The sequence below is a fragment of the Chelon labrosus genome, assembly GCF_963514085.1.
Source record: "Chelon labrosus genome assembly, chromosome: 2".
NCBI lineage: Eukaryota > Metazoa > Chordata > Actinopteri > Mugiliformes > Mugilidae > Chelon > Chelon labrosus.
In genome coordinates this window covers 17,697,915-17,712,570 of record NC_140338.1, presented here as the reverse complement: position 1 = coordinate 17,712,570, position 14,656 = coordinate 17,697,915, and the positions used below count along the sequence as shown (strand labels likewise).

Genomic DNA, 14,656 nt, shown 5'->3' with positions numbered 1-14,656 from the left:
GCCAGACACCACAGGACGCCCTCAAAAGGCTTGTGTTCATTTCCCAATGGGTCAGAACTGTATTGGAGGCACAAGGAAGACCTACATAATGTCCTAATGTTGTGGCTGGTCAGTGTTTATTTCAGTAACAGTGAATAAACACTGCCCCTACTTATAATTCATAAAAGCTTAGCAACCAAAATGCTCAGTTCACCTGATCCGTCAGGGCTGCTTCATTGTGGTGTAATCCGATCTCACATGACTTGCCAACATTATGACATTTTGATATATTTCTAAATCCGGATTGGTGCTCATGTGTAACCTCACTCACAGTAACCTTATTGGCATTACTGTTTAACATGGCTCAGTCGTCATCCTTGTGTATGCAGGACTGGTAGTTTGCGTTTGCAGACATTAGAAATCCTTCGTCGTAGCCAACATGCCAATTAGTCGACCACGAGGCCCTCAAGAAATAAGTCATATGGTCAAATAGGTTAAGGCTGCAGCAAGGTTTATTTTTGCAACAATGAAACAGTAGCATGATGTGCAATAGCCACATAGTATGGTTCAACAGGCAAATGTCACTGAGAAATACACAGAAGTTTTACTATCAACACAAACGTACGATAAAAGACGAAAAGTGTACTACAGCTACCACTTTATTACTGGATGTTGAAACAGGTCATCAGACAGGCACAAAAATACTCTTATTTACATCTATGTTAAAAGAAAAACGTACAAGAGACACTTAAACGTGGTGGAAAATAAAGCATTTTCCTGGCAAAAGACACTTTGGCAAAATTTAGAAAACACCATTTTCTAAATGTGCATCTGTAGAGATTATCAAAGAAGCATGCTTTACAGAGTGTCAATGCAGCTGCTATTAGACATTTTAACTGTGCTTCTAACTACAGATAATCCTGTCATAGTTTGTCAGGTTAAGATCGAACTGTCGTTTCAGTAATTGTCAAAAACAAGCTTCAAAGCATGAAAAAAAAAAGAAAAATCACAATATTATCTACTCCTAACCTCGTCTCTGTGAGCATGCTCAGTAAGACCTACGTTCAGCGCTGCAGACTTACAAATTCTTACTCTATTCTGTTGTTACTCTAACGAAACGTGTCGACGCATGTAACAGGAGGTGTCTGGAAAGTCAAAGTAGAAAAATAGAATATGTAGTCAGTCATTATCTTGGTGTACCGAAACCTTTGAGCAGCAACGCTGATGAAAACGGTCAGTCAGCAAACTGGAAACCAGTGAACGTAATCGGTCATGAACTGGACACGACATAGCAGCAGGTCAGCCCAGTTTTTTCAAAAGGTTGCATTAGTACAGCAGCATCTCTCTCTTCCGGCATGTAGGACGCTCAAGTGGACTCCTCCTGAGCTTTCGGGGCACTACAATAAAACAAACACAAAGGTTCAAAACAGTTTTATTAAAATCGGGCTAGATTGAAATATATGAATCCTGTTTGACTACAGTCCCCAGAGGTTTAGGACACAACTAAGCTGCAGATTCAATTCATCAGCAAGGTTTAGTTCCGATTCCAAAATAAATGCAATATAACTAAATAACTACAAATCAACTCTTGCAACAAAGTCTTTCTAAACATTACATGGTTTGTTCATTCTGTTTGAATCTAAATGAAACAAAAACTAAATATATTTTTTTTTCCCTGCTGTATTTAATGAACACCAGTAATGGACACTAGACCACTGCAGGTTTAAGTAATGCTCAAAATTATTATTATTTGCATCGTTCTTTAATAATGTGTTAGAAACCGTTTTTCATTAAGCACTACCACTAAAGGCCATGACACAACCAGGTGATCTTGGACACTTTAGAACGATGAATACGGGCTACTGTCACCTGCTGGTATGAAGAGTAATTGTCTTTAATTGCAGGTGCAGACCATAGACTGTATATAAATATGGACAATGCGTCCCCACTTCCGTGCACTGGCCAAACTGACGCCATTTTCCCAGGGATGCAGGCGGCGCCATCTTGCAAGTTTGGAGCCAGAGTCTCCACGGTACGGTCCGAGAGTGGAGCTGCGTTATCGATAACCCGCCTACACTTCTGCCAGACTCACTCCCGTTTTTGTTTGATTAATACTGCGCTCTGCTCTACGTCCACCAGTTACACTGTACTTATTTATTTTTTCCCACTCTCATGGTCCTACGGGAACTTGTAGTCCTCATAATGTCACATCCTGTTTCTATAGCATCAAATACCAACTAAAACTAAACTTGTCTGACAAATACAACATTGATGCATGCTCAATGGTCTATTAACTAGCTAAAATCACTGAAACTGTCCTCGAAAAAAAATTATTTGAAGTGAATTTTAGTGTTTTAGTTTCGCCCAAGTCTCATCCACTAACATGGAGTGGGTGGAGCTTATGACCTATACTGCAGCCAGACACCAGGGGGAGCTCTACTTGCTTTGGCTTCACTGTTGAAGAGTTGTTCCATCGTCCATCTTTATACTGTCTATGGTGTAGAACCTATGTGCCAGCTGATCATTGGCTGTAAAACTGTGTATTTTATGTCTAGCTCAGTGGGTTCAGATTACACACTCAGTGTTGTGGGTTATTTCTGTGATGTGTACCTGTGATTTTCTCCTGCTGAAGCGTCCTCCAGGAGCTTCTCTCTCTCAGTCTCTTGCTTCTCTTCGGGGCTCACTTCACCATTTGTCACTTTGTCTTTAGGAAGTGAACAGACACAAAGACTGAGTCAAACTGTGCATCAGTACTCAACTTAAAAGCACCGCAGAGAGGAGCGCTCGCAGGAGCATGTGATGACACATGCAGCACTCCAGACTTTACTGAGGTAAATAAGATTTTCCATCTATTTGGCATGCTTTACTCCAGAGAAAGGTCTTTCACAGAGGCAGCCAGTTTGGTGGTAGTACACGCCAGGATGTGGCCGCGAATCTCTGATCATAGTCTGTGTGTCTTCTGATAAGGCCAACCACAGAGATCCTGTGACATCCCCACGTAAAGGAGAAACCATCAGCATCAATGTCTCTCTTCTCTGCTTTGGTTTTAATGCCATAATGGATTTATCAATAACCACAGACATTCTTTCTGATAAAGCTCCATCACCTGATAGTGCTGGACATACACTGATCAGGCATAACATTATGACCACCTTCCTAATATTGTGTAGGTCTCCCTTGTGCCTCCAAAACAGTTGTGACTCATCAGAGAATGGACATGGACCTTCTGAGGGTGTCCTGTGGCGTCTTGCAACAGGATGTTGTTAGTGGGTGGCATTTGGGTCCTATGGGTTGAGGGGAGGGGCCTCTGTGGATCATCCCACAGATACTTGATCAGTTTGGGATCTAGTGAATTTGGAGGCCAGGTCAACACCTTGTGCTGTTCTTCATGTTTTTTTGAGTTGTTCCTAAAGCGTTTTTGTGTGTGTGTCTGTGTCAGGCTGCATCCTGCTGGGGATGGCCGCTGTCATCAAGGAGTGTCATTGCTATGGGGTGGGGGTGTATGGTCTGGTCTAGGTGGTACATGTCTAAGTAACATCCACATGAATGCCAGGTCTAAAAGTTTCCCAGCAGAACACAGAGTTGTCACAAGACGGTTAATGTTATTTACTTCTCCTGTCAGTGTTCATAATGTTGTGGCTTGACACTACCAGCAACAAGGTAAAAAAAACTGCATTAATAAATATTGCCTTTCAGAATATTCTGACATCTTATTGATAAAATAAATAAAATAAAACATCTCCACATCATGAAAGTGAACCGTACTTTGTCCAGTCACACAATTCTCCAAACCTCCTGTGTTAATATTAAGTAACTCAACGTTAGCCAAACATTTATCTGCGTCTGTCATGTGGAAATCCTCTCACACTGTGCTCACATCACAGGCTGCTGAAGGTACACGACTGCACGGAGCTTAAATGAAACAGCTGGAGTTACAGAAACAGAGTAAGCTGTTGTTCATTAGTTTCTTTTTTGTTGATTACTTATCATGTTCTCAGAACCCCATGTAACCAGCAGCTTCACTGAGACGGAAAACCTTAAATAACCACAACAAAAATAAGCTCTTCGTGTAATCTTCAAAACTTCTGAGGCATTATTAACAGTCTTGTTATTGAATAAGCTGATTTGAACACCTCGCAGTCTTCGAGTCCATGCGCAATCAAGGGGATGTTACAAGTGACCAAAAAGGCCTGAACCTGAAAGACTGTGGGAGATTAATCAACATATTGAAAAAAAAAAAAGATTACTAGCTAGAAAAAAAACAAGAGAATTCATAATTAATAGTACCTGAGTTGTTTTCTTTGGCTTGTTCAACTCTCTTCAGTGCTCCCTTCTTTGCTTCTTCGTGCTGCCGTTGTTCAGCTAAAGACTTGTTGAGCACCTGGCTGAGCACACAGTCGCCTTCTCCGACCAGAAACATGCTCTTAAACTTGTTGTACAACATGGTGGCCTTGTCCATGATGTCCTGGCTGGCCTTGAATCTGCGAATCTGTACAGAAGCGCATCGTCACCTCTCAGTTACACACTTAGTGAAACACATTTCTTTTAATTCATACGCATTTGGCAAGGGTTCTGCTTGCCTTCTTGAGCGTTGCGATGAGTTCGCTGTGTTTCTGCAGGTGCTGGGTCGTGACCTGAAGGGCGCCGATCTCATCCAAAGCGTCCAAGCACTTCTTTACATCCTAGTGGGGTGAGGGCAGCAAGGGAGGAGGGTGAAGGTGGTGCAGAAGGAAGAGAAAGAAGCACATGCATAGAAATAAGAAAAAAAAATAGCAATATGTGCTCTGCTACAAGCACCATACAAAAAAAGAGGGATGACTGAAAAGAAATGGGACATGAGGAAAATCTGCAATGTGTGATAGCAATTTTCAGCATGGCAATGACATTATGTCTTGTGATGAATAAACTTGTGATTGCCCAAATAACCTGGCATCAAACTGACCCCAATTAATCCGATGGTTAGCTGGGGCTCAATTTGAATGCGTGGCCTATATATCCATTTGGAAGGTCAACACTTTAGGTCTGAAAGGGCGTCACTGTCACAGATAAAACATCTGACTCTCACACTGCTGAAGTCCCACAGAGGCCAAAGTTCAGCAAATTCATGACACTCACTTGCTTCTGTGTTAAGCCCGTGTCAAAATGAAGTCGAGTTTATACTGTTAAGGTCATGAACAGACACGAACCGCAACCGAGAGAAGATGGAGTACAGGGCGTGGTGTGAAACTCACACCACGAAAGACTAAAAGTGTTGTTTTGTGGATACCAGACTCATCACCACAAACCCACCATCTCCGACGAGAAGCACGGTGGTGGCGGCATCATGCTGTGGGGATGCTTCTCAGCAGCCAGCCCGGGATGGTTTGTAAAGGCAGAGGCAGCAAAATATAAACAGGTCCCAGAGGAATTCTGATTCAGTCTGCAAGGGAGGCTTTTCATTTTCCAGCAAGACGACGACCTAAACCGTACCGCAACACATAGCTGGGTTCAAGACAAGTTGAACGTTGCAGCGAGGACGATATCAAATGCCAGACCTCAAACCAATAGACAATTAGTGGCCAAAGGTGGATGTACTAAATACTGACTTAAAAGGGGGGGGAATATTTATGCGATCACTTATTTGTAGATTACTTAGAAACCTGTTTTCTCTTTGACTGTCAAGCGTTTTTATTATTAAATAAAAGTAGCCTATTTATAATGACCATGATTCCTTTTATGAAAGCAAAAAAAGTGGCTGGTAACTTTTCACAGGTACTGTATTCAGACATTGCCGCTTCCAGGTTCACAGCATTTTACGGACAGCTGAGGGGAAACGATGTGTAACAAAGTGCGTCTGTTCTCGACCCTCAAAGTGAGTCTAAAGCCTTTTCTCTGTCAGTTCGGCGCACGTAGGGGGGGAAACACCAATTCACGAACCTGTCAGATGAGAAAGATTACGTGCGTGTGATATAATACTGTCCGACTGATGAGGAGAACTTACAGGGTTGTCAATTTTCAGCGAAATCTTAATTTCACTGTGCAGCCTCTGGAGTTTCAAGTCAGTTGACATTTCTGGGTAAACGCAAAGACAAGAGAAAAACAGTGTTCAGCTTTATTTATTATGTTTAACAAAACTTTACACTCACAAAGAAATGTAAAAATCCTTACCTTTTTTCTTGGCTCCTGCCTTCTCTTCAGTTTTCTTCCCGTCATCTTTGTTTGTTCTGAAAGGACAGCGTTAAGCAACATGTCAGGAAATTGTTCATTTAAGGCACCAATGCTGAAGCACGGGTGAATTTGGGTGAATTACTTATTTCCTGTTATGTCTATACATGTCAACCTTTATGTCAACCCTGTAATTAAGGCATATATACAAAACTACTTTTCTCTAGAATAACAACGTATTTAATGAGCAACGTATGGTCACTACATCTGTGAACTTACTCTCTCAATTCATCCGCTTTCCGTCGCCGCACATCTTTGTCCATCTCTGAGTTCGTCTGTTTCTTCCTGCCTTTGTTCTTCTGAAATCGAAAGAAATCCACATCATAAACTCACTGTTCAACACAAAACATCTATTTGAAATAACGTTGACGTTACTTGTGTTGAGCGGACACCTGCCTCATCATCGTCAGAGCCGGAGGAGCTGTCATCCTTGGACTGCTTCTTCTTCTTGGCGTCAGGCTCCTTCGCCTCGGCCTCCTTTCCTTTGCTGTCCTCCCTCTTCTTCCTCTTCTCCTCCTCTGCACTCTGGGACTTGTCCTCGGTTGCCCTCTTTCTCTTTTTTTCCAACTCGCTAGTATCCCTGAACAGACGGGTAAAGTGGCTTTCATGAAGTGACAGTTTCACGTTCTGCTCTCTCTCACAACTTCACAAATGTCTTCACTGTTCACTTTGCAGGTAAAAACACATGTGTGAGACTTATGTGAGAAGTTTGCATTCGGTATACTCGTGTCCATGTAGTTACATTTCATTTCCAGAGCCGTGTTGTTCCTGCTGCTGAAGCAAAAGCAACTTCTCACTTTTGGGCTTCCTGCCTCTTCGTTTGGGAGGCTCTCCACCTGATCACACGCACGGACAAATGGTATAAATTCAGCGTGGATATGGAGAAATAAATGCTCAGAGCAAATCACACATAAAGTCTGGAATGAGCCACAAGCCACAAACAGCGTTATGGGCACCAGCGTCACAGGAAACACAGCCTACCTGTAGGACTAAGAGGACTAACTGGTGCAACCTCCTTTTCATTCTCCTGGGCAACATCACTCTGAAAATAAGAATGAACAATCAGCATCTTTTTTTTTGTAATATACTTCCTTCAGTCTATTCTGAAAGCAAACCAATTAAAGACTGACCTTTTTCTTTCTTCCTCTCTTGGGTTTAGGAGCATCTGTTGATTCTTTCTGAGCGGAGCCCTAAAATTTGACACGGTTGAATAATTTAATTACAGCTGACCAGACGTTATTTCTCTTTATAATTCTATTTATCACATCAGCAGCTGCAGCAGAAAGAGGAGGACAAACCGGAGACAAGTGAAAGACAAATATGAGTCAAGCTCTGACTTGACTTTAGCTCAGTGGGACCATCTAGTGTATAACTGTGGTATTACAACACTGGCAAAATCAAATGAGCCACTTTTTAATTCACTATGGAGGCGTCCCAGTTCCATAACACATATTATATCGTTATATATTTATAACACACAGACATCTTGGGCTATGACAACTTCAGTAGTTCATCAAGTAGTATGTACTACAGATGTAATTTAAAAATTAAAAAGACATCAACTGAGCACCAACTTACCTTTCTCCAAAGAACACAGAAAGCCGTGTGAAAATAAAATAAAATCAGCTAATTGCAAACAGTGGAAAAGACAGGAAATGAAAAGCGCTAGCAGAAAACATCAGGGTGGTAGATAGGAAAATAGAAAAAGCGTTCTTTGTAATAGTCACGCAAAGACTTGTGTCTCAAGCTTTAATAGATTTGAGCTAGAGCCACAGGTTGAGCACCATAAGACCCCTTTGTGCTTGTCTGATATTGTTAATCACAAAAAAACGAACTGCTTTCCCACATATTTCAACTGAAGTCACCTCAGTGCCGTTAAAACACCAAACCCACACACCAGGCACGCCAGTAAAAACATCCGGCACCAACAAAACTGTGTGGTCACCAGCAAGAAGTCTGAGTCAAACTGAAATAAACCACCGATCGAAAAACCACCAAGTGTCACATGCTTTTCCACGGAGAGGGGATGAGACAACCTGCACCGCTTTATTGTATCCCAGCATGCAAAGTACGTACATCCTGGTCCTGAGGACCCTGCTCAGACATCAGAGACCCTTCCTCCTCCTCCTCCTCCTCCTCCTCCTCCTCCTCCTCCTGATCATTCTCATTCTCCTGCTCAGCCTCACTTCCTGGAACCTGAATGCACCCAAGACACAGCATAGGACGCAGTGTGGAGGGGTAAACGAGTCTTAAAGGGGAGAAAAGTTAGCGAGTATTCTTCTGTTGCACACACTACTCTTAGCACACAAGCCTTTTGATCTATCATCAAAGAATGGCTATTAATTTGTAAACCATTGCCTGCAGTGATACCTAATTCAGCACGAAGCAGACACACATTAGAGGAAGATCTGACAGACAGCGAAAAAAAGAAAGACGCTGGCAACAACAACAGACCAGTAGAATGTCAATGCAGTGAAGCGACTGTAAATATTTACTCAGTAATGACAGATTTAAAGAGTAGCTTACTTTGGATTTCATCCCCTTGTCATCCACTCCCTCTTCTCCTTCTGGACCGCTGTCTGAATCCTTTTCAGTGAAAGACTCGGGAGGGACCGGCTTTGGATACAGAAGGAAAAAGCCTCGATGAGACCACGGTGCAATAGTAACAACAATGACAGACGACGGCGTCAATGGCATCTTGTTGCATCTCCAAGGTAATAAATGCAGCTGCATTCATTTTGTCAACAATATTTTACATTTCTGGCAACAAATTGTGACAGAGGTCAAAGGTCAAGATGGTTAATAAAAGACTTTAAATGTGAAGCAGCTGAAGGAAGTGCTAAGTGTGCATTAACGGGATGCTGCCAAATGAAACATTAGTATTTGTCTTCCACAGACAGTATAAATACACGTTGGATGCACATATATGTTTGATAGGAGCCAAGAATAGCAAATACAGGTGAATGCACAACAAAACTGTATGTGAGGTGCGGTCAATCCAACCAACGGTCAACATCTGGGGGACAATTATTGGAAAAACGTCTTTGAAGGAGACAAACAAAAGGAAGACATACATACCTTAGGTGCCGTGAGCTCTACTTTCGGGTTGTTCTCAATCTCCCACAATCCTTCGTTGAAGCCTTTCCTCTTGTTGGGCTTGGCGTACTTCTCTTTGTTGGGGAGGTATGGAAAGATATCTTTTGGGCCAAGAAACGCTCTGCAGGAAAGAAAATAATTTAACGAACGTTTGTCCATTTGATACTCTGTGAGGCATTAAAAATGTAGCACGGGTCTAGTATGCAGTGGAGCGGGAGAGCACACAGACAAACTAGGCAGGTAACTCTATTCAGCTGCTTATCAAAGATTTATAGATTTAAGGGAACACCGTAAACAGAGAACGATGACGGCTTAGAAGTACTATAATAACACAGCCACTTACCATTTAAAAGCTTTCTTGTGTTATCAGCTCAGTAAATGAAAAACTTTCAAATAATAACGTCAAAAGCTAGACTTGAAATAATAGCACAAACTGCTCCCTGAGCTACTGCAAACCAATCACTGCTCGGTTATTTCAATGAAGATTTGAAAAACACACTGCAACACTTGCTTCCTTCAGACTAGGACTAACATTAGATATAGTTTTACCTGTGTGGGTGCAATGCACACCCTTCGAACTAAAAGAGCTGATTGCTACTCACGTTTCATGGGTGCCAAAGAAGAAAATGGGAAACTTGATGTTGGATGGCTTCACGGCACCATCAGGCACTTCATCAATCTGTAAAGACAGGAGAGGAAGCAGGTGCCCGATTACAGCAGTAAACAACACAAATGTGTTCCTGTGCATGTTTGTCGGGGTAAGTGTGGATTATTTGTATTTACTTGTAAAGCACATTCAGTTTTCTGTTAATCATACATACAGCAGAATATATTTTTTGCTTTGCATAAACTGCAGCCTCAGACTCACCCTTGCAGGCCAGTGCGGATAACCCTTCATCTTGGCAAAAATCAGATCACCCGGTTTCCAGTCTCGAGCCATGTTGGATGAATCACTAAACTGGAAAATAAAGCAAATACACACTTTACGATGCACGTAAACTACCCTGAGGCGCATCTAGTCAGCCACGGGAAACGTGCACACAGGGCCCCTCCCACTAACCACAGCCAACATCCTTTACAATTCATTCAAACATGACAGTCCGTTTTATTCTGACAAATGCAGTCCTGCATTACACAAAGTCACTGAATGTACTCAAGCTGACCTCACAGATGACTAAATATAACAGAGATAATGAAAAACATGCGCACTGTGTAAGGGTGGGGGACGTTTCATAAACACATATGCTAGTTAGCTTGTAGCTGTTGTTGCTAGCAAACTCAGACAAGTTCCTTCCACTAACCTCCAGTGTGTGCAGTAGCCTGTAAGAGCACAGGATATTCCCAGCAGTTCTGTATTTTTTTTTAAGTATCCCAAACTACACCAGGAAAAACACGTCGCTCCTTTTCCGCACTGTCGGATGCACGTTTTCCGCTCCCGCGCAGGACGTCCACAGACTGTACCATTCATTCTAATCGACGGGGGAGCGTCCATATTCATTACATGTTTATTCCGGTGCTGGGGTTTCGTTAAAACGCATAACCTAAAGTCTCAAGATAATTTTAACAGATTTAAACTGCGTGTTAAGTTATAGTTGATGATAAAATAGCGCAAAATATGACTTACATGCGCAAGCATTTAAGCGCTTAACCCCGCGAATCGTCTCACCTCTTCGAAGATCGTCTATGTAGACGACTGTATCAAAAACAATGCTCAGAGTAAAGTGTGCCTTGACATCCACGCATGCGCATTTTACCCACAGTTTTACACACAAATATAGAAACCATCAACGTCGTTGCAAAATAAACTGGTTAGGGGCAGATATAGAGCAAATACACAAATCACAAAATTTTCATTTAGTGGTAAATATGAGTTTAATCCAATAGATGGAAATGAGGATCCTGAAGAGAGGATAGGAGTGGGACCTCTGAAGCTGCTCATCTCTGCTGCTTGGTACCACTCTGCTGCAGGCTGCACCATCCTGAAATGTACCGTACAGATTTGCCTTTGATTTACATTTGTGGTCATTAATAATGAGTAGCAGACAAATAAATTTAAGCTCGCACTCATCTTAACAACATATAAACAACTTCAGTTCCTTAGAGCCTTTTCTGAAGGTTTACATCTGCTGCTTGAGTTTGAAGTGACATCTTGTCCCTGTATTTACTTTTGTAAATGACCCATGAAGAATAATTAAAGTTAATTCTGTTAATTTCTTAAACGTCGATCAGGCAATTTCACTACAAAATAACTTTTAACATGTCAAATGTTTATGTATAGCGCCATTTTTTTTCTATTGTCCATTTAATCGGGAACTTTAACCTTTAACTACAGACCAAAACATTCAGAGGAAATCAAACATGATGTCGCACATTGTTCAGAGTCTGACCCATCTAAATAGATATTTTAAGTGACATAATTTGTATGCTAGATTTCATCACTATCCCTGACATGTGCGTCAACAAGTGCGACACTTTCTTGACACCCTGGCTGAATTGTGTTGACATTCAGTGACCTCTAGTGGCACGACCAGGGAAAACACCCTAAGTGCAAATCAAGAATTCGTATTAAAAAGCATCTGATACTTGAACTTATTTAACAGTGATTTTATTACAGTGCATCTGACAAAGTACCAGTGGAAAGGAGACACAGCAAACTGATCTATGAATCTAATTATTAGTCATTATCGGTTACACCAACAATTGCTTTCTTGGCTGATCATTTAGTTTGATAAATGTGCACCATATTGAAGTATTCAAATGTCTTGAATCTAAATCTAAAACTGATTTACAGTGACTGAAAGAAATAGCAGCAAATTCACACATTTGTAAAGCCGGCGTGTGTTTCTCATAATCCAAAACACTCTTGTTTGGTTTTCTTTTTCTTCATATTACTATTATTGTTATTCTGGACTAAAAAAAAAGAACTTAATTTTAAATGATGATCAAAATTTTCTTTCCACTAGTCAGCCACAAGACAGTGACGTGCTTTAAAGTACAGTAACACTGCAGATGAGGGAGGTAAATGAAGGTGACCTCAGCATTTGTGGCCACACAGGTACCAGTGTGCATAAATCCAAGTGCGCTTGTGTGTGTGTTATAAAGACAATAGAAGATGCTGATAGTTGAAGGACAGGCGTTGCAGCCACAGGGTCCCAGAGAGGGGGATAAGGGAGAAGAGGAGGCCAGGATGGGCCAGAGAGAGGTGGAACCCAGGTCTATGCCCAGGAATAGCTCACAGGAGCTACCAGGCCCCCTGCCCAGCCTGCGAGGTGAGAGACCTTGGAGTTGGACCCCGGCCAGCTTAGTGGGGTTCCAGCTTAGACACACGGCTGCAGCAGAGGCCGGGGATGAAGCTGTAGAGAGATGACAGTGTGCTTGTGTGATATGAATGTGTATCCTTCACCCTGGCAGGCGAGGTGTTGGCAGAACATCCTAACCCACTCTGTCTCCGAGGGCCACAAAGTCCTGCCATCCTTCCTCACTCATTTGTTAACCTGCCTCTCTTCTTCGCGCCGCCCTCGCTCATGCTGAGAGAGGCTACCTTATGTATGAACAGTGCCATTCAAAATCACCTCTCTGCTTTGGTGCCGTCCTCTGGCCACCGTGACAATGAGACAACCCAGAAACGGAACAGCTGGATTTCGTGAAGGCAGTCATTTGCTTTACACCTTCTATTTAGTGTTGATCTAGTGAACTGCTCCGCAGATAAATGAAGCTTGGGCGCAGACAGGTGAGCTGCAGGCTCTCAGGTGGGCTGTGTAGTCGCAGTGTTGCCTCATGAGTAGAATAAACTGTTAAAATGAGCGTGATATTTTCGGGGCCAGGCTTTGGAATTAAAAAAAAAAATCCTTCTTACATTTGGATTTATTCAACAGTGATTTTACTGCTCTCACAGAGCGCCAGTCAAATAGAGGAGCTTCTTCTATTGGCACATCGTCTGATCTAACATGTTGTCTAAACTCTGGCATGGAACTGAACCTACTTATTATTTTTTTTTGTGCCAACAATTGTTTCCTTGACTCCTTGATTGATCATTTAGTTTATTAAATGTGAGATGCAATTTTGTAGATCACACACTGAAGAATTCAAATGTCTTGTTTTGCCCTATCAACGATCTAAAACTCATGTGTGTTCAGTTTACAGTGACAAAACGCTGATTCACACATAAGCTGCAAAGCCGGCATCTGGCAATGCTTCCTATCTCTTAAATAAACAAACTTTTCTCTACCCATGATGTGGTGGGTGTACATTCAGTCGTTTATTCTTCACTTTGTCTGCGAGTGTGCACATTTTGTGGATTAAGACACGCAAAGCCTTATTTAAAAACAATTGTGGCAGCAAATTAAATAGTTAAAGTAGTCCTCTCTGGATTGTCTGGCCCTGTCCTGACACACTCTGTTGTCCTAATGTGCATTAATGTTTAACTTTACAGACCTGCTGTTCTTCATGCAGCCACTAGATGCCCTCAGACCTTCCCACCTGATCCCCTGCACCTGCCAGCACACCCCATTTCTTGGAATTGATTTGTAATGAAAACAACAGTTATGTGCAAAATGACATGTATACATTTTTCTCAGGGGTCAGTTTTCTGAATGGAGGAGTGTTCTGAGTTTTCTAATCTAAATACATTTGGCAGTAATAATTACTGACTTTTCCAGGTATCTGAATCATTTAAAACTGTGGCTCTGTCGTTTCCGCTTAAGTAAAAACTTATTGTCTTGCAGATTTGTCCACATATCAGGAAGACCGAAAGAGAGCAGAGCCACAAAATAGTGCTGCGTGTCGAAAACGTCTCCCAGACTATTGGCAGGAAGAAGAGATGTCTATATTTCCAACAGTGATTTAAACATTGAGTTAACTGAAGAAAAAGAGTGTAAATCTATACAATGCAAGTTCTGTTTTGGGCAAGCTGCGTAAGCACATGCATATTTCATACAGTTGTTGTTGTTGTGTCTCTGGCTGTTTGACATAAATGTCGTTACTAATCCTGAAAGTAACCCCGCTGCTCCTGGCAGTAAGGCAGCAATTAATTCATTTGTAATTATGAATATTTATTAGAATGACAACTTAGAAGTCAAGCTGGGTTGGTTTTATTTATATAGCTACACCAAATAATAATTTGTAAAATCTCCTCAAAGGGCCTCTCCTCAGAGAGAAAAAAAAATCTAAAATAAAATAAAAATCATACCAAGTGAGCCCATCTGCTATTTCTCAGTGTAAATATGAATAATGCTGAACATTTACAAAGGTTTTTCTTCTTCAAACTTTGATGAAATCATTGATTTTGGATATTTTTCTCTCTCGTCTGTGGCATCATCTGAAGGGCACCTTCTCTGGACTTAAATGAGCGATGGTGTCCTTGAGCCTGTGTGTGTGT

General features: G+C 41.7%; 1 protein-coding gene across 2 annotated transcripts; it reads right to left on the bottom strand.

Moving 5' to 3' along the window:
• Nucleotides 1–473: 473 nt before the first annotated feature.
• psip1a (PC4 and SFRS1 interacting protein 1a) lies at nucleotides 474–10,717 on the bottom strand. Of its 2 annotated transcripts, XM_084564836.1 has the most exons (17): nucleotides 10,581–10,717; nucleotides 10,148–10,237; nucleotides 9,882–9,958; nucleotides 9,262–9,400; nucleotides 8,710–8,799; nucleotides 8,260–8,379; nucleotides 7,314–7,373; nucleotides 7,165–7,225; nucleotides 6,926–7,019; nucleotides 6,580–6,763; nucleotides 6,403–6,482; nucleotides 6,127–6,182; nucleotides 5,960–6,030; nucleotides 4,560–4,661; nucleotides 4,267–4,468; nucleotides 2,590–2,683; nucleotides 474–1,376 (listed from the first exon to the last, which is right to left on the bottom strand). In XM_084564836.1, exons 2-17 carry the CDS (start codon nucleotides 10,217–10,219, stop codon nucleotides 1,346–1,348), a joined length of 1,533 nt encoding a protein of 510 aa, XP_084420962.1. In that variant the 5' UTR covers nucleotides 10,220–10,237; nucleotides 10,581–10,717; the 3' UTR covers nucleotides 474–1,345. The 2 variants fall into 2 exon arrangements, with proteins under 2 accessions (XP_084420962.1, XP_084420963.1); XM_084564837.1 differs by lacking the exon at nucleotides 8,260–8,379.
• Between the last annotated feature and the right edge of the window lie 3,939 nt (nucleotides 10,718–14,656).

Excerpts from the sequence above, each read along its gene's own strand:
- psip1a (XM_084564836.1), bottom strand. The coding sequence starts at position 10,219 with ATGGCTCGAGACTGGAAACCGGGTGATCTGATTTTTGCCAAGATGAAG. Across the intron at positions 7,226-7,313 it reads AGAGAGGAAGAAAGAAAAAG|AGTGATGTTGCCCAGGAGAA; the intron begins GTCAGTCTTTAA and ends TCTTATTTTCAG. Across the intron at positions 1,377-2,589 it reads TCAGCAGGAGAAAATCACAG|TGCCCCGAAAGCTCAGGAGG; the intron begins GTACACATCACA and ends GTTTTATTGTAG.